General features: G+C 38.5%; 3 protein-coding genes across 5 annotated transcripts in view; 1 reads left to right on the top strand and 2 right to left on the bottom strand.

Annotated features, from left to right (window-relative positions):
• Positions 1–51: 51 nt before the first annotated feature.
• Positions 52–1,539, top strand: LOC107554561 (myosin light chain kinase, smooth muscle-like). The gene is made up of 4 exons (XM_016237118.1): positions 52–181; positions 346–430; positions 595–735; positions 870–1,539. Exons 1-4 carry the CDS (start codon positions 149–151, stop codon positions 1,073–1,075), a joined length of 465 nt encoding a protein of 154 aa, XP_016092604.1. The 5' UTR covers positions 52–148; the 3' UTR covers positions 1,076–1,539.
• Positions 1,540–4,078: 2,539 nt separating this feature from the next.
• Positions 4,079–10,013, bottom strand: coasy (CoA synthase). Of its 2 annotated transcripts, none has more exons than XM_016236899.1 (4): positions 9,841–10,013; positions 6,889–7,597; positions 4,546–4,760; positions 4,079–4,331 (listed from the first exon to the last, which is right to left on the bottom strand). In XM_016236899.1, the coding sequence occupies exons 2-4, from the start codon at positions 7,559–7,561 to the stop codon at positions 4,164–4,166; spliced, it is 1,056 nt and encodes a 351-aa protein (XP_016092385.1). In that variant the 5' UTR covers positions 7,562–7,597; positions 9,841–10,013; the 3' UTR covers positions 4,079–4,163. The 2 variants fall into 2 exon arrangements, with proteins under 2 accessions (XP_016092385.1, XP_016092393.1); XM_016236907.1 differs by having other exon boundaries at positions 6,889–7,589.
• A 1,667-nt stretch (positions 10,014–11,680) lies between these two features.
• Positions 11,681–18,755, bottom strand: part of naglu (N-acetylglucosaminidase, alpha) — an 11,378-nt gene continuing 4,303 nt past the window's right edge. Inside the window, exons 1-7 of one of the 2 annotated variants that reach the window (XM_016236757.1) lie at positions 17,610–17,725; positions 17,328–17,475; positions 17,081–17,227; positions 15,759–15,844; positions 15,277–15,533; positions 14,295–15,022; positions 11,681–12,599 (exon numbers count right to left, since the gene is read on the bottom strand). In XM_016236757.1, coding sequence (XP_016092243.1) covers positions 12,120–12,599; positions 14,295–15,022; positions 15,277–15,533; positions 15,759–15,844; positions 17,081–17,227; positions 17,328–17,475; positions 17,610–17,614 — 1,851 coding nt within the window. In that variant the 5' untranslated portion in view covers positions 17,615–17,725 and the 3' untranslated portion in view covers positions 11,681–12,119. Of the gene's footprint in view, positions 12,600–14,294; positions 15,023–15,276; positions 15,534–15,758; positions 15,845–17,080; positions 17,228–17,327; positions 17,476–17,609; positions 17,726–18,755 lie in introns of those variants that run through there. The other variant, XM_016236749.1, reaches the window with a different exon arrangement.

Below are 18,755 nucleotides of genomic sequence, written 5' to 3'. Positions count from 1 at the left end.
TGGAAGTTCCTTAAGGCTGTCATCAGGATTGCTTTATTTTTTTTTTCCTAGAACAAGATTATCCTGTGAGAAAGCATTAGCTCATCCCTGGATAGCCTTATTTGACGACTCAAACTCCAGATCAACCAAATCCCTAAATAAAGAGAAGATGAGAAGGTTCCTGGCCCGACAGAAATGGAAGGTATGGAAATTAGGAGGCTATTCGCCTTCAGCCGATTTAGTATAAAGATACCTGATGGTTTTCACTGATGGAAGTTCCTTAAGGCTGTCATCAGGATTGCTTTATTTTTTTTTGTACCTCTTTGGTAAACTGCAAATCGTGTACATATCGGTTCTGTCTTGCAGAAAGCTGGTAAAGCCCTGCTCGCACTAACAAGGATGGCTCGCTGGAGCAAATCTGATGGACAGCCGTCTCCCATTTCTGTAGATGGTAAGATGCATGAGTACCTGTTTGTCCAACAAATGAAGTGTTCAAAGCCATTATACATTACTTTTGCAATTATGTTTGGCTTGGCACAAAAGTGACTTTCCCCTGCAACTACCTGAGGATGATTAATTTGTCCTCTCATGGTGTCTCTGTAACTGTATTTTCAGCGAATGCTCTGGGGAAAGAGGCCGAGCAAGCTGTGGCATCTCTGGAAAATCAGTTGTGGAGTGAACCACGTTTCCATCAAGCCCTGCATGACCTCACTGAGGGCTGCGGAGCCACTGTGCACCTGGCCTGTACAATACAAGGTACCTCTGTCAGTCTGATGGGCGAGTCTGGGTTTGGCGGATGCCGGGAATGAAACTACTGCATCCAACCATGAGCATGTTTTCAAGAAGTTCGTGATTGGACCATAGTTCACTGAAATTACTAATGTTTTCAGGATATCCGGACCCTGAAGTGCTTTGGCTGTTTGATGAAGTGCCGCTGGAGAAAAACGGACGAGTTCAGATGAATTCTGATCAGAATGGCACTTGCACACTCACCCTTGCTCAAGTGCAACCAGGGGATTCTGGGATCTACAAATGCTGTGCATCCAACAGTCTGGGACAGGCGCTGTGCTCTGCCAAACTCACCGTGCAACTCTAGAACACCAACTCTACAATGTTAAGCTTGAAGAAAACAGGATTTTTAAAGCGAACTTCAGGAACCATGTGCAAAAATTATGGTGAAACAAAAGTACTTTCAAACTATCCACATGTTTGACGTCACTAGAAGCAGTTGTAATTCACTATTTCTGAATTGTTCTGTTGTTGGTTTTTAAATCACAATTTACTCCAGGCACGTTATAGTTTCAAGTTCAATTTCGATCACTTTTCCCTGGTGTTAAGTTTTAGCCATCATTTACTAATTGAGACGGAGCATTGTGTTTTTCTACTGAACCTGGGCATGGTTTAATTTAGAAAACAGGATTTTTTTTTTTTAAGCGAACTTTAGGAACCATGTGCAAAAATGATGGTGAAACAACAAAAGTACTTTCAAACTATCCACATGTTTGACGTCACTAGAAGCAGTTGTAATTCACTATTTCTGAATTGTTCTGTTGTTGGTTTTTAAATCACAATTTACTCCAGGCACGTTATAGTTTCAAGTTCAATTTCTATCACTTTTCCCTGGTGTTAAGTTTTAGCCATCATTTACTAATTGAGACGGAGCATTGTGTTTTTCTACTGAACCTGGGCATGGTTTGATTCTGCTTCATTTAAGACAAAGTAGTTTCTAAGAGTTTAATTTGTTGTACATGCATGTGTGTGTATAAAGATTACATTTATTAAAGTTTTATTTGAATTTTTAAAAAGTTTTTATTTTTAATTGGTAACCTAAAACAGTTGATCACAATGACATCAAGTTATTTTGTGAATTTGCATTAGATCACTGACCAGTTGGTCTATTATGGGTTAAACTGACATTCATTTTAAACTTTCGTCTTCAGGAGGCACAATATAGATTATGCTTATTCTGAAAGAGAGATGGTTATTAATCTACACTAAGATCAAAGCCTTTTACACTGAAAACTGTGTTTGCAAAAATACATAAATGGCAGTGTGACAACCAAGTATGACATTTCTGACAATGGGCACAAAAAAAAAAAGGTAACCCGCATATTGCAGGTCTATTAAAAGTGGTCAAGGTGTTTTCCGTCCCAAACCTCTTACACCACATTAGAAGAGCCACGAACATAAGAACTGATACTGGCTCATGTGTTTATGAAGGTTACAAATGGTAAATGATTTCTTGTTTGTTTCTGAAATAATCAACTAAGGAAACATCAGTAAACTATTTCACTAAATTCTGAAAACGCTGAAATCCGGTTGTATTCATATCGAAGTCCGTCTCAGGGTGAAGGTCTGATTTCTTCTAGTCTCTTCTGAATCCTCTGCTGTAATAGAGTCCAGGTTTTCAACACCTGAGGAAACGCATGCATCAATGATTAGCCACATGTTTTGAGGTTAATAAAGCACATTCCTGATCTGGTGTGTGTGTACCTGTCTCTGAGTAACGTCAGGTTCCCACAGTGTGCACAGCACTACGTTAGCATGTTCTATCAGCTTTGCATTCAGCCACTGGCTCTTCAGTCTCCTCAAGGCATCTTCCTCCTTCACACCATCACGCTGGACTATACGCTTCACTGCCTGAGACCAAAAGAGAGGTAACAGCTAGAATATCCTAATATTGTCTTAGTCTTTGACTACTAGTGAAATTTTTCATTTAAATATATTAACAGGGATTAAAGTTTTCTGGCGCTACGACGGATTTCCGTCAATAAACTTGACTAATTCCTGAATGATTCAGCTGTTCGAACTAATCAATTGAATGAACGATTCAGTGATAAAATCAGTGACTTGCTGCAACCTGCTGGTGGATTTAGGTTCATTTCTATCATATAATTTCTGTTATTTAAATATTTAATATTTCTGTATTAAAAATGTTATATTTAAAACATTAATCTCCACATGAATTTAATTGCCCCCTCTGAGCCTCATTAACCGTCTGAAATGTACCTACAAGCCACTTTTGTGTTCTTCTGTGCCACCTCTGTAGTATAAATTTATTTATTAGTACTAATTTCATATGATTGGTAACCTGTTTGTCTTATTCTACTTCTTATAATATTGTTTTAAATAGAAATGTTAAAAAGCTTATAAACATACATTTTTGAATTTAACAGATGAAAATGATGCCATTATAAAGGTAAAAAGAAAATACTCCTGTAAGTCACTTTAAGGAGTCAAATGTCACCTCGTATTAGGAAGGCTAATTTTTTATCAGAATTTTTGATTATGGATCAGGAAGGTGCTCCTAAATTTTTTAATTAGGAGGACAAGTGCTCCTCACTGAAATGTTACGCTAAAAATTTAACTAAATCTGCCAGCAGGTGGCGGCAAGTCACTGATTTTATCACGGAATCATTCATTCAATTGATTCGTTCGAACGGCTGAATCATTCAGGAATGCAGCAAGTGACTGTCTTTATGAACTGACGGAAGAACACTTTAATCCCTGTATTAATAGAAATTAAGATATTAATACTTATTCCGTAAGGACGCCTTCAATTTCTCAAAAGTGACAGTAATGGCATCTATTAATGTTTCAAATAGTAATGATGCTGAAAATTCAGCTTTGATCACAGGAATAAATTATATTTTAATATATATTCATATAGGAAACAGTTATATTAAATCGTACTAATATTTCACAATATTACTGTTTTTATTGTATTTTTGATCAAACAAACACAGCCTTGGTGAGAAGAGACTTCTTTAAAACATTAAAAAATCATGATGAATGGTCGCACTTTATATTAATAAATATATCATCTCTGAAAGGAACGGCAATAGAGAAAGCTGAGCTAAATCATGCATCACATGATCAACATGCACATGACTAAATGGCCTTGATTAAATTACACAGCAGTCACAATGCCATGTCTCTTTAAATTAATGTCTGGAAGACACAGAATAAGTTCTGTCAGGCTTTTTGTTTAACAAAAGTTTTTTGTACATGAGACTTCATCTATGTAACAATTCATCCTGAATAAAAACACACTATTAACCAAGTCCTCTTTCCAATAACACATAGTTAAATGCTCCAGTAATGTTTTAAAAAAATGCATAAATATAACAGTTTTGGACTAATGCATGATGTATTGATCAATAGATGAAGTGCATTATGTGATGCTAGTGAATATGAACAAGTGAGCAGGATTTTCGTACAGATGGAGCTTTGAGCAGCGTGCCCAGCAATCTTGTTCTCAGGCTGGAGGAACTGATCTTCTCCTCCTCGATGTCAGCATGATGGGCGTCTTTCAACAGCTGGATCTCGTACAGAACCAGTTCAGCCAATCTCTGCACAGAATAGAACAGCATTTCTACAATTTTTGTAACATTATAAATGTATTTACAGTCACTTTTGATCAATTTAATGCATACATGCTAAATAAAAGTCTTAATTTCTTTAAAAAAATACATTTTGAGCTACTGTATATCAAGGCTGTGGTTCTCTGGTCTAACGATACAGTGCCTTTTATAGGCACTGGATAACAATCAATAACGTTCTCACATTTTCCACACGCTTCCTGTTGACAGCTTCACCCCCTTTCCTCGTCTCCTCGCTGACCACAATGCACTGCAGCTCAGGGTCGCTTACGGAGGGGCCGAAGGGGTCGGAGAGAGGAACGATTTCGTACTCGAGCGATGGTTTTACATCGTTCAGAAAGTCCTGGAGCTTCTGCACACGCTGATCGTACGGCTCTATCAACTCCTTCAAGACCTTATCTATACAAAAAGCAGGACACATTTAAGAATGCACTACAAAATTAGACATTTTTCCTGGGCCAAACTGTATTGTCACATTTTCAAGTGGTTTATCACTTGATAACAATGGTGGCAAAACATCTCAAACTTTACTAGATATTCATCCAGATACCAAATAACCAAGTAGACAAACTCATAAAGCCTTTTTAGAGCTGCTTTGAACAGATTTGGTGAAATGTAGCATTCCATCACTTGCTCACCAGTGGATGCTCTGCAGTGAATGGGTGCCATCAGAATGAGAGTCCAAAAAGCTGATAAAAACATCACAATAATCCACACCACTTAGTCCAGTCCATCAATTAATGTCTTGTAAAGCGAAAAGCTTCATGTTTGTAAGAAACAAATCTATCATTAAGACGTTTTTAACTTCAAACTCTTGCTTCCAGCTAAAATACGAGTTCATAATCCATAATACTGCTTTCTCCAGTGAAAGCAAAATGTCTTAATGATGGATTGTTTCTTACAAACATGCATCTTTCTGTTTCTCAAGATGTTAATTGATGGACTGGAGTGGTGTGGATTATTGTTTTTATCAGCTGTTTGGACTCTTATTCTGACGGCACCCATTCACTGCAAAGCATCCATTGGTGAGCAAGTAACGTAAAGACTTGTTCACACCGGGACGAATATCGCCAACGTTTAACGCCTCGTGACTAAACAAAGGGCGCCAATGTGAGTGTGCACACCAACGCACAAAACGCGAGGCGTAAAAGCGTATTTTTTTAAAAAACGCCTCGGGCTTGTTTTTTTGGTTTGACGCGCTTCAAAAACTGGCCGACCAATGAGATTGGCGCTTTTGTTCACGTGCCTGGAGCTGCTGGAGTTACAGTAAAACACGACTTGGTGGCCATCAAGCACAAACCGGTCTTGACGAGCACACATTGATACCTAACGACGAAGAGGAAGTAAGTAGACCAAGAAGATGCATTTAGGCAAGATGCTGCTGGTCTCATTGGTGTCTGAACACAAAGGGCTTTATGACAAACGCGACAGCGACTACAAAAATCTCAATAAGAGGGAGTTGTTATGGAGAGGAATTGCAGATCAAATAGGATTCGATGTGTATTTGTTTTTTATTAAGCGCCATCTAATGTCAGGGAGTGAATTTGCACGTTCACTCGGCTCATCGCCTGCGAAAATGGCTTGGGTATGAACACAAAAGACGCGTCGAAAAACGTTGGCGATAAGAGCGCGATAATCGTCCCAGTGTGTACGAGGCTTAATGCTACATTTCTCCAAATCTGTTTCAATGAAGAAATACAATCATCTACATCTTGGATGGCCAAATTTTAGTTTTTGGGCAAACTATTTCTTTAAAGATTTCTAGAGGGTCTCCACTTACTTTTTAGTAGTTCCTGGTCACACACACCAATGACAAAGCGTCTGTTGGCCATCAGAGACTAAACAAAGGGCGCCAATGTGAGTGTGCACACCAACGCACAAAACGCGAGGCGTAAAAGCGTATTTTTTTAAAAAACGCCTCGGGCTTGTTTTTTTGGTTTGACGCGCTTCAAAAACTGGCCGACCAATGAGATTGGCGCTTTTGTTCACGTGCCTGGAGCTGCTGGAGTTACAGTAAAACACGACTTGGTGGCCATCAAGCACAAACCGGTCTTGACGAGCACACATTGATACCTAACGACGAAGAGGAAGTAAGTAGACCAAGAAGATGCATTTAGGCAAGATGCTGCTGGTCTCATTGGTGTCTGAACACAAAGGGCTTTATGACAAACGCGACAGCGACTACAAAAATCTCAATAAGAGGGAGTTGTTATGGAGAGGAATTGCAGATCAAATAGGATTCGATGTGTATTTGTTTTTTATTAAGCGCCATCTAATGTCAGGGAGTGAATTTGCACGTTCACTCGGCTCATCGCCTGCGAAAATGGCTTGGGTATGAACACAAAAGACGCGTCGAAAAACGTTGGCGATAAGAGCGCGATAATCGTCCCAGTGTGTACGAGGCTTAATGCTACATTTCTCCAAATCTGTTTCAATGAAGAAATACAATCATCTACATCTTGGATGGCCAAATTTTAGTTTTTGGGCAAACTATTTCTTTAAAGATTTCTAGAGGGTCTCCACTTACTTTTTAGTAGTTCCTGGTCACACACACCAATGACAAAGCGTCTGTTGGCCATCAGACAGGAAATATTCAGCAGGGTCTTGTGGGCGCCATGCAGACGGTCAAAAGTGCCGCCAACCACCACATCACTGAACGTCTCTAAAGGTTTTAATTGCGCAGCTCTTCCTCTTCTATCATCATCTTCCTCAACCTCTTTTAGTCGCGGGTACAAAAGCACAGATGAGAGACACGGCTTGCAGATGTAGCAGTGACCCGCGTACTTCTGCAAGCACTGGGTGACCAGCGAGGACTGGCCTGAATCCTGGATGGGGAAGTCTGTGAGCACTACTTCTGGCGAGTGGGACAGCGTCTGTGGGGTGGGAAAAGGGCCGTTGTTTCCGCTCAACGCCGCAGATTGGGCGCGGACATTACTGAGCAGCACTCTGACGTCAAGGTGCGCACAAATGTCAGCGGCGTTGCTGTAAAGGCAGGAGATGAGAGTACAGAGATCCACCACGGGCGGGATGTAGGCGGGCCGCACCTGCCCACCTGTGCCCAGGTTGAGGCCGGGGTGGAGATGGACGTAAAGTGTGCGCTCGACCACCTGGGCGGCAGACGTGAGGACAGGCGCGATGCGGAGAGGGAGGACGTGTAACGGAGACGTAAGGACCAGGATACCGGTGCTGAACATGGACATGATGGACAGCTGATGGTGACTTTATGATCTGAGGTGCTGAAAGATATAATACAGATTAGTGCTGTCAAATGGTTAATCGCGATTAATCACATCCAAAATAAAAGTTTTGGTTTACACAATATATGTGTGTACTGTGTATATTTATCATGCATATATAACACACACACATACAGTATATATGTTGAAAATACATTTGTGACCCTGGACCACAAAACCAGTAATAAAGGTCAATTTTTATTTTTATACATCATCTGAAAGCTGAATAAATAATCTTTCCATTGATGTATGGTTTGTTATGATATGGCAATATTTGGCCGAGATACAACTATTTGAAAATCTGGAATCTGAGGGTGCAAAAAAATCGAAATATTGAAAAAAATCACTTTTAAATTTGTCCAAATGAAGTTCTTAGCAACGCATATTACTAATCAAAAATTTAGTTTTAATATATTTACAGTAGGACATTTACAAAATATCTTCATGGAACATGATCTTTACTTAATATCCTAATGATTTTTGGCATAAAAGAAAAATCAATCATTTTGACCCATACAATGTATTGTTGGTTATTGCTACAAATATACCCCAGCGACATAAGACTGTTTTTGTGCTCCACGGTCACACATATACATATATATATTGAATATATAAACATAACATTTTCCTTAAATATATACATACATGTGTGTGTATTAATATATACAAAATAAATATACACACTACACACACATAATATATTACGTGAACAAAAACTTTTATCTTGAATGCGATTAATCGTTTGACAGCAAATCTAAAAATAACACATTATTTATGCAGTGCCATAAAGAGATACTTATGCAATTGCAGAAACCTGTGAAAATGTATAACTTGAATTCACCGAATGCGCATACAAAATCTGCCAAATGAATAAATATGCAATTATGTATTTTGGACTGTTATTTACATATGCACATATTGCAACTTTAAATTGCTTTAAGGACTTGTCATTTGTAAGTACTCGCATGCATATTTTCTACTTTATCCTGTTATTTTGAGAATTGAGCTAAAAGCTAAAAGACAAATAGAATTCTGATCTTCAAAGAGAATTGAAATAAGAACAGAATAGAAATAGCAGTGATTTCTGAAATTGCACTTTGATTAAATTACTCTAAAATGACCCTAAAATTACCCTAATAATTAAAACAAAAAGAATCTATATAAAATACAGCTATTATATGTATCATGCAAGTTTTGATTAAATTAATTCAATGAAATATTAGAAAAATTACCATAATAATTAGAATCATTTAGACTTTGATTAATACAATAAAACCTGTCAAAATTACTCCAATAATTCAAATAAAAAAAGAACCTTTAAAAATACAGCTCTTATACGTATCCTGCAAATTTTGTTTAAATGAATTCAATGAAATTCCCATAATTACCATATTTAGAATAATGCAAAGTTAAATGAATTCAATAAAACATGACTAAAATTACCATAATAAATAGAGTAGAAAAGAATAGAATAGACATATCGCTCTCAATCGTGGAACTTTTGATTTACAATTAAAACATTTCAAAAATGACTCTTAAATATTTAGTATTAAACCGAAAATAATAGACGGGGGTGTAAACTTTTTAAATTGGATGATCAGGGTAAATTGTATTTATTTTGTCTTCTGGGAAACATGTAAGTATTTATGTAGCTTCTGAAGTCCAGTACTAAATGAAAAAATATGAGCGTTAAACAAAATGGGAAGAATTTCAAAAGTTTATAATGTTTCTCATGTTACATAGAATTTCAGCATTAAAAGGTTGCAAAAGGAAATGTGAAGATGACATGCGTCACACAATATTATTCTTATTTCCTTCAAATTATTGACAAATGCAAGGTGTCTTCACTGAATGGCAATTTATGAAGTAGGCTATTGCGTTCCATAATATTAAGCTTGTGAGCGTAAGGCACAAGTTAACACAAGCCCAACCCATTGTAATATAACATTCCTCTTTGGAACGAGTTCGAATCCCAAAACGACCAGGTTTTTAAGACCTTATTATTATTGTTAAACGTACTTCTGCCGTTACAGGTTATGAAATCACTTATTTGTACTTTTACAAACGATACCAACATCGCGTAGTGAGAACGTTTAATTGTAATGGACATATGTTGTACATGTTTGCAGAAATAACGAATCTGCGGCGGATTGTTCACAGCTGAAATTAGTCACTAGATAACACGGAAACCAGTTAAACCCGAACAACACACTGTAACACCAGACTACTTCAGCAAAACCTACCTGAGGATATTCAGGGTGTTGAGAAATGCTAAATGTGGAATAATATTGCAGAAGACAACTGTATGGTATCAGGCTTCGTCATAATGACTATATAAAAGACTAATGTTTTGCTCAGCAGCGCGAACTCGAGTCCAGTTGACCTAGACGGCCATGTGCTGGAATACTGACTGATGATTGGCTGATAGCGGGAGTTCCTGCTTTAATGAATCATGGGAAGTGTAGTTTATAGCTGCTTTTTAAAAATTCCTCCGTCCCTATGAACTCGTGTTATGTCGCCAAACGCGAACATTTCTCCTCTTATCATTGTAAATTATTTATGTTATTTAATAATTGAGCATCTTTGTGTTGAAGAGCATATATTTGTTTACACATTTTACATTTGTGCCTCATGTATTGTGCCTACAAAAAAAAAACATAAGGCTACATAACTGCATAATATTGTATAGTAAGTTTTTCTGTACCAGATATAATGAAATTTATGCTTTTATCAGCATAAAAATTGTATTCCTGAAATAAACCCACTTTTCAGATTAAGTTCTAATTGGGATAATTATTTAGAAATTTGACTGAATACTAAACAAGTATGAAAAGTACAGCTTTTATCTGACAAAAATACAAAAACTACTTTTCAATTTTAGCAACTTTTGTTTTACAAGGTCTTAGTGACTATCATCTTGTCTGTGCTGGTTAACTAAAATAACTAACAAGAAACTGTAGACTGAAAATCTGACTAAAGAAAGTCCATAAGCTCCAAAAACAGTTAAACTACTCAACCTTAGCACAGTAATAAACTTTCAATGATTCACAGGATCATTTCAAAGATATTTTTGCATTCAGTTTGTGAATGAAAAAACACAAAAAACAATGTTCTGCAACTTCTGAAGCAGTGTTTTGACTGGCAGGTCTAGACTGGGACAATGTTACAACAATGTCTTTGTGCTGCATCTATAGATATTTTTACCCCATTTCATACAATTTAGGGGTGGAAAAATTGATTATGTATATACAGTATATCTGACATTGATACATAAAAACCTGGAACATCAGCAGAAACATAAAAAAAATGCAGATAGAACTTGGCAAACTCATTTCAAGACCATTAAAGGTGGGGTAAGCGATTTTTCAAAAACGCTTTAGAAAACTGATTCGGGGCCGATTAGCAAAACAAACTTGTAGCCAATCAGCAGTAAGGGGCATGTCTACTCATGATGTGGAGGAGAGAGAGTTCAGTGCACATGACGGACATTAGCGAGCCGAGCAACAGAAAGATAGAGATGGCGGATAAAAAACAAAAGAGGAAAACGTCTGCGGAACAAAAGAAGGCTTAAGGCAAGAAGTAGGACCAGTGTAAATATCGGATCAGCTTTCCAGCACTGGTGAGAACTCAAGGAGCGGAAGGCCTGCGATCGATCGCCGAGGTTGCTTTGTTTCTTCGCGATAGGTGAGTAACACCGTGTTTGCGCCGCAACAGCTAAAGTCTGTCTAGTACACTGGACGCAACAAAGTGACTGTTGAAAATCATTCGAAATTTGTGTCAATACGTCATGAATAGAATGCAGCAGCAGTTTTCTTTCGGGGATTTGTCGTGTCGTGCCGCGCCGCATCCAGTGTAGACCATAGATATGTATATACTGTATATCTATGGTGTAGACAGCATCACTGATTATAATGAGTTCTATAGTATTTTGTTGCGCTGCGCCACTCGCGTCCGGTGTAGACACGGTGTAACTTTGGTTTTGCTTTGTTTCACAGAACTAATCGTTGCCTGGTTTGCGTACGTATGTGTGGGACGGAGCTATCAAAATAGGGGCGAGACCCTTTTGGGGTAGGGGTGTGTTTGTTTTGGTGATTTCAAATGTTAACATTGGCTACCAGAAATCGCTTACCCCACCTTTAATAACAATACTTAAGGCAAGATTTTCCACAAGTGTTTTCCTGCCATTGCTAATGCCTGCTATCGCACCCCTTACTGAGAATGCAAAATGTCCTTATATTTATTGAGCTTGCTAGATCCCATACTTGCATTTATTTACTTGAACAATTTGTTTCAGGCTTCAATACTTAAAACACTTTGCTTTTCACAAAAATACATTCGGATGCAGTAAACCTCAGTATCTGACATATAAACCATTTAGAAGTTTCTACAAGTAGTCTCTCTTGATAGTTTGGCCATTATTTTAAAAGAAAAGTGAGAAGATACATAAAATGCAAGCTGTTTTTTGACCATTGTCGGCCACCGTATTAAACAACTTATGGTAGATGGATGAAACAAGTTCCCTTCATTTTAGCCTTTTCAGAGCATATGGGTAGTATTTGAGGAAGATCCGATGTGCAATCTCATATGTGTCCCCTAGTGGTTTGGAGGGATATTTCCTCTGGTTGTAGACGAACCCTTTCTCAACCTGAAACACGGCCTGGTTGAAGACGTCCTGTTTGAAGGGTCTTCCTCTGTCCAGACACTCCACTAGTGTATTAACAAACAAGCCCCAGCGCTGTAAATAATAGTCTTCCACTAGACCGCCCCACTCCTTGCTGGCGTAGTCCAAGATTTCCCCATCGGGTCCCCAAAGGGTGATCTGATTTCGTGCGTTGATATCATACAGCTGTGCCTCGTGCTCATCTACACCCTGAGACTGAGCCTGCTCAAGCCAGACTCCCAAAAGGAAGTGTTCGTTGCTGGAAAGGAGGTGGTCCAGTTCAGGTAAGAGATCGTAGACAAGCACGCCACCAGCGGTTAGGAGGTCGGGAAGCTTTTGAGTCTGAGAATCATACAAATAAATACAAATTTCAAAGCTGTAATTTTGTAAACAATAAAGGTGCAGTCACATTTACCGTTGTTTGATGAATTTTAATGGGCGAAATCCAATCATTGCAATAGGAATCAATGAATTTGGGAATTTTGCATGAGGGAAAAAGATTTCCCCAAGCATATTTTTCGCAATGGGTTCAAGTTGGTGTGTTTGGTATGTAATGGACATTTATTTGCCCATAAAATTTCACAAAAATGTCACTAATGCGGGGGCTTTCACCTAAAAATTTGGTAATTCTGTGTACCGCAGTACCAAATCTAAGACTAGCTGTAGGAACTGGTCTGAGTTTGGTTGCAATGGGACTGTGGTGTGATTGGCATGAATATGAAAGCTACTTGAACTTGGATACAAACAACTGTGAGTATGTAGTGTAATCGTGCATTTAAAGCTGCAATTAAATGGCTCGCAATTAAAAGAGTCTTCATGTGACGCACATAGACACAAGCGTCGATCAATAGAACCAAATTAAAGGAGTAGTTCACTTCAAGAACAAAATTGATGAATTTTAATGGGCGAAATCCAATCATTGCAATAGGAATCAATGAATTTGGGAATTTTGCATGAGGGCAAAAGATTTCCCCAAGCATATTTTTCGCAATGGGTTCAAGTTGGTGTGTTTGGTATGTAATGGACATTTATTTGCCCATAAAATTTCACAAAAATGTCACTAATGCGGGGGCTTTCACCTAAAAATTGGGTAATTCTGTGTACCGCAGTACCAAATCTAAGACTAGCTGTAGGAACTGGTCTGAGTTTGGTTGCAATGGGACTGTGGTGTGATTGGCATGAATATGAAAGCTGCTTGAACTTGGATACAAACAACTGTGAGTATGTAGTGTAATCGTGCATTTAAAGCTGCAATTAAATGGCTCGCAATTAAAAGAGTCTTCATGTGACGCACATAGACACAAGCGTCGATCAATAGAACCAAATTAAAGGAGTAGTTCACTTCAAGAACAAACATGTACAGATAATGTAATCACCCCCTTGTCATCCAAGATGTTCATGTCTTTCTTTCTTCAGTCGTAAAGAAATTATGTTTTTTGTGCAAAACATTTTAGGATTTCTCTCCATATAATGGACTTCTATGGTGCCCCCGAGTTTGAACTTCCAAAATGCAGTTTAAATGCAGCTTCAAACGGCTCTAAACGATCCCAGCCGAGGAAGAAGGGTCTTATCTAGCGAAATGATTGGTTATTTAAAAAAATTACAATTTATATACTTTTTAACGTCAAACGCTCGTCTTGTTTTTTTTAAACTGTTTTTTTTCCGGTTCAAGACAGTTAGGTATGTCGAAAAACTCCCATATAATTTTCTCCTCCAACTTCAAAATCGTCCTACATTGCTGCAGAAGTACCGACCCAGTGTACCAAAAAATGGTAAAACAGCGATTTACATTGCATGCGATTTGTCGTGCAGCCCTACATGATATGTATCGTTACCATGCAATAAAATTAGGCTACTCATATTGTGATATTGTGAAGATTTTGGTCTTATCACCCACCCCTACCCTGAATGCAATGCAAGTTGCTTTGGATAAAACCATCTGCCAAAAGCATACAAATGTAAAACAAAAATAAAATAAAAAAAATACTAGGACTGGTTCACTAGTTCATCAAACATAACAGTTAAGTTTGGGTTTACCTGGAAAGCATTCCGTATTTCCTTGTAGAACTCAGTTGTAAGAAGCTGAAGTGCTTGACGCGTCACGTCCACAAGATCATACCGGAAGGTTTCCAGAGTCGCTAACCCTGGCGCGGCTTCGAACAGAAGCTTCCACGCCTTGTAGAAGTCAGCCGGTTCGTACCAAATGTCCGTTTGCATGTGCAGGGATGGCCGATGTACCAACGGACTCCGGTTGTGGTTCTTGTATAGCGGAAGAGTACAGTTGTACACACTATGAAACAAGAGCTGCCAGGCCACCGTCAGGTTCTCATCCATACTACCATAGCGTCGCAAGGCGTACAGCGACACCCACTTGGAAAGGTTGACGGGTTCTTTGCGCCAGGCCAGTTCGCTCATAAGTTCGTAAATGACTGGATTCTGTTCGATGCCTTCGGGGGTCAAACCCAATCCCACTAGGGTTGAATTCGGAAAGCGGATGGCATCGAAGGGGCCGGAATTTATGCTCTCCACCGTTCCAAACAGACCACTGTTCCCTCCAAAGTTGTGCAGCATGCACCAGATAAACGGCTGGCCGTAGAAGGAGTTTGTGGAAGAGTAGACAGGCATGGATTCAGCAAAGAGATCCAGGACAATCATGCGCCCCAGGGGGACACCGTGTAACAGGGCCTTGACCTGGTCTGGTTTCCAGAATGAAGGGTCACTGATAAATAACCAGCCTTGCATCAGCCAAATTGCTTGAGGGTCCACTGCCAGAGAGAGAGTAAAGGGAGAGAATAAGAGACCACAACTCATCTGTGTGAGCAGTTGTGAGGGCGCCATGCTTCATCCCATCACGGGGGTTGGGAACCCCAACTGTGCCCCAGAAAATAAGTGGGTCAATTGTGGGTTTTAAAACTAGAGCAAATGCAAACCCAAAGAAACATGAGCAACTTCCACATCTAGAACAATATCGCGAGTTATTCCAGCACCAACTAAAAAGGGGTAACAATGTCATAATTACCTGAAGTCATAGTATTAAAAACAGCACGGCTGATTGACGCCAGGTAAGCGGGGTCCGAAGAGGCTGGGGCCATTTCATTAAAAGTGTCTGTGTTGTAAATGTGGTCTGTTCCGAACTCCTTCATGACCTGGGTCAAAAAGAGTGCTCCTATTCGCTGGAAGAGTGGGTCGCGTGGGTCAAGCACATAGGCGCAGGAGTAGGTGCAGTTAAAATGGCTCCAGGGGTTCAGCTTGGTCACATTTGCTTGGGGGAACAACCTAAAAGGCATTGCTAAATGTGATTATTCCGGTCTTCACTCTCAAATAAATAATACAAATAGAAATTATGTGTTCTTTGCAAATTTTTATTGCACTGGCCATTTAAATACCTTTAAATTTAAAAGCCATAAAAATGTACTTGATAACCAACATCACTTTCATGATTTCAAGATTAAAATCTACAGCTATGTTAAATGGAAGAAAGACACATTTGAGGAATATTACCTGGTAATACCTTCAGGTACGATTCCTGAAAAAGCAGGCAATACAGGTATCATCCCAAAAGATCTCATGCGGTCCAGGATTTTAAACTGGAGGAATAAATGGCACCATTTTTTAAATAATTTTTAATAAGACAATTTTCATGCATGACTATATACAACTAGATTTGTATATGTTCTGGTAATAGCATTTCTGCTTTCATAATGCTAGGGTATTGTAGGTGGTTGGAACATGTTACTATGCAGTTGTTCTGAGCAGTTTTTAGCACCTTGAATCATACAAAAAAATAGGATTGTGTGATTACTATGCCAAAGTCTCTGTGATGTTCTCTAGACGTGGCTCAGATATTTTAGATTCTGATCTATAATATTCTGACCTTTCTATTCTGACCTATCCTGGGTTTTTTCTAGGCTTGACTGTGTTTATGGGGTGCAGTCTAACATGTGTTAACGCTTAGTTTAAAAAAAAACGCATTATTTTTCACATAATTTCCCTTTATTCCACACCTCTCTGACCCTTCTCTGAGAAACGGGCTGATCATTTCCTTCTTTTATGAAGCCTCTCCCTCAGAAATAGGCGATGGGCTCTGGTTGGTTAGCTAGCCCAGTGTGTTGTGATTGGCTAAACTGCCTCTAGCGCGCGTCTAAACATCCCGCCCCTCACCTCAGTGGCATGTGTTGTATTCCTTTGCTGCCTTTTCTCGAGGGCGGGGTTTATCTGGGTTTGTGACGTCACGAACCTGGGAAGTAACTCGTTGTAGTCTCTACCAGCCGTTTTTCTAGGCATTAAACTGCAAGAATTTTAAAAGACGATATCTCCATTTGCATTGAACTTTCAGATTCATAACTTTGCAGATATTGTTTATGCTCAAACAGCAACATTAGACACTAACTAACATTACAAAAGTGAAATCGCAATGAACCACCCCTTTAATGAAGGGCTATGGAATTTGTTGTTTTTGCCCGTTTTATCACGTGCCAGGTGAAATTTCTCTATTATAACTTTGGGCTAGGAAGTTTTAATAATAGTCCAGTTACGACCCATTTTTAGATATACACTCAGTAATATGATTAAAAGAAGTTACTATTATTATTATTAACAGCAATTTACTTTTTTCTTTATATAATACTTTTGTATATTGTTTGTTATATAGAACAAATTTATGTGATGTATGTTCAAGATTATTCCTAAAAATAAAAATGCTAAAAATATATGTAATAAAAAATGGGAAAAAATCCTAACTCTGACCACTTAGAAAAATAATACCACATTTCTGCAATTAATTTCTTTCAGGAATTTCATCTTATCAAAAGACTGGTCAGTACCTGCAGGTAGAGCTGTTTGACATGCCAAGACTGAGGAAGTGGTCCTCCCCACTGAAACAGATTTCCCATGCGGTTCCACGCTAGAAAAGCTGGACCTGTGAAGAAGTGATCCAGCTCGGTCTGGTTCAGACCGAGAGACAGATAAACCTACAGTACATCAGGAAAAGAAAACAAACATAAAACACAACATACACTTAAAAATATTCATTTATAAGCGAGTAGCCATTTTTGAAAGAAATCCTCTCACCTCCTGCCATAGCACCTCCTGTCCAGTGAACGCCAGAGGAAGATTTATGCCATTCAGTGCCATCCAATCAATCTCCCTTTGCCATCTGGGCCAGTCCCACCACACGGAGGAGTAACTCTGGGTACACACGTTCTGATAGTACCTGAACCTAGAGTCACACAAACACTAAATGAAATTAATTTGCTGCAGTAGGTCCTCCACACATTAACCGCCACATCTCCAGCTTGTGACATACTTGGCAATAAATACTATTTTCTGTTTTGGAGCTGTAATGAACATGACCTCATTCATAACGTCATGTTCACAATGTGTGGAATCCACTGTCCACCGGCGTCTCTGACAGTGACATATAGTACAGGCCAGCTCATGCAGAACTAATAAGACAAACACGCAACAAGACAACAACAAAAAAAAACGTCTGGCAACAACAAAACATCCACATTAATATTGGTGAGTATCAGCAATGCTGCTTTTTTCATTGTCTTGCAAATCACACACAACACACTCTCATGATTGGAGCAACACAAGAACATGTCGAAAAAACAAAAACCACGGCTCACAGAATGACGAGTTGCCTGCAGAAACATACAAATTACCAAATGAAAGGAAAAGACACAGACAATCTTATCTAAAGTGTGCATTTGTTGTGTTAAAATGCTGATTATAGTTGCTCACATCTGAACAAAATACATAAAAATAGACCAACTTAATCACACTGAGAAAACTAGTGATACTAGTTTCTAGTATTTTGTCTGATATCTGCGCTAAGAGACATTAAATGCCAGTCCGTTTGAAAATATTTTACGTAATACACAGTATATCAATTGTGGTTGGCCAATATCGATTTTTCAATAACTGACAATTTCTCAAATTAAATAAAAACATTTGCTAAAATATTTCAGATGGAAATATTTTATACAAAATTCACAAAAGAAAGAAAGAAAGAACATACATACGTACATTTTTATGTATGTGACAAAGCTGTCTGTAGAATTAGAACTGGGATAAAGAGGAATATGTTAATCATATAATAATATCTAAACTGGCAAATATAACTAATATCCCACTGATATATATCACTAATACATATTTTGTTTTAGTCCAATTATGGAAGGTAGCAAGAAAAGTGTAGAAAAGTGAACAACGTAAAAGGCTAGTTTAACAGTTGGAAATGATATATAAAATATATTTATTTATTTATCTATGGAGGGTCAGAGAGCTCTCGGATTTCATCAAAAATATCTTAATTTGTGTTCTGAAGATGAACGAAGGTCTTTGGGGTTTGGAACGACACGAGGGTGAGTAATGGGTGAACTATCCCTTTAATTCTATTTAGGGATATGCCGGTATCAAATTTTCATGTTGCGATTAATTGCTAATGCTTTTATTACGGTATACGGTTTTATCACGATATTGAAATTTAGTTTT

Source organism: Sinocyclocheilus grahami, unplaced genomic scaffold (assembly GCF_001515645.1).
Source record: "Sinocyclocheilus grahami isolate Dianchi unplaced genomic scaffold, SAMN03320097.WGS_v1.1 scaffold19.1, whole genome shotgun sequence".
Classification (NCBI taxonomy): Eukaryota; Metazoa; Chordata; class Actinopteri; order Cypriniformes; family Cyprinidae; genus Sinocyclocheilus; species Sinocyclocheilus grahami.
This window is presented reverse-complemented; position numbering and strand designations above follow the sequence as displayed.

Excerpts from the sequence above, each read along its gene's own strand:
- LOC107554561 (XM_016237118.1), top strand. The coding sequence starts at position 149 with ATGAGAAGGTTCCTGGCCCGACAGAAATGGAAG. Across the intron at positions 182-345 it reads TGGCCCGACAGAAATGGAAG|AAAGCTGGTAAAGCCCTGCT; the intron begins GTATGGAAATTA and ends TCTGTCTTGCAG. Across the intron at positions 736-869 it reads CCTGGCCTGTACAATACAAG|GATATCCGGACCCTGAAGTG; the intron begins GTACCTCTGTCA and ends TAATGTTTTCAG.
- coasy (XM_016236899.1), bottom strand. The coding sequence starts at position 7,561 with ATGTCCATGTTCAGCACCGGTATCCTGGTCCTTACGTCTCCGTTACAC. Across the intron at positions 4,761-6,888 it reads TGACCAGGAACTACTAAAAA|ATAAGGTCTTGAAGGAGTTG; the intron begins GTAAGTGGAGAC and ends CTTTTTGTATAG. Across the intron at positions 4,332-4,545 it reads ACAGGAAGCGTGTGGAAAAT|AGATTGGCTGAACTGGTTCT; the intron begins GTGAGAACGTTA and ends TATTCTGTGCAG.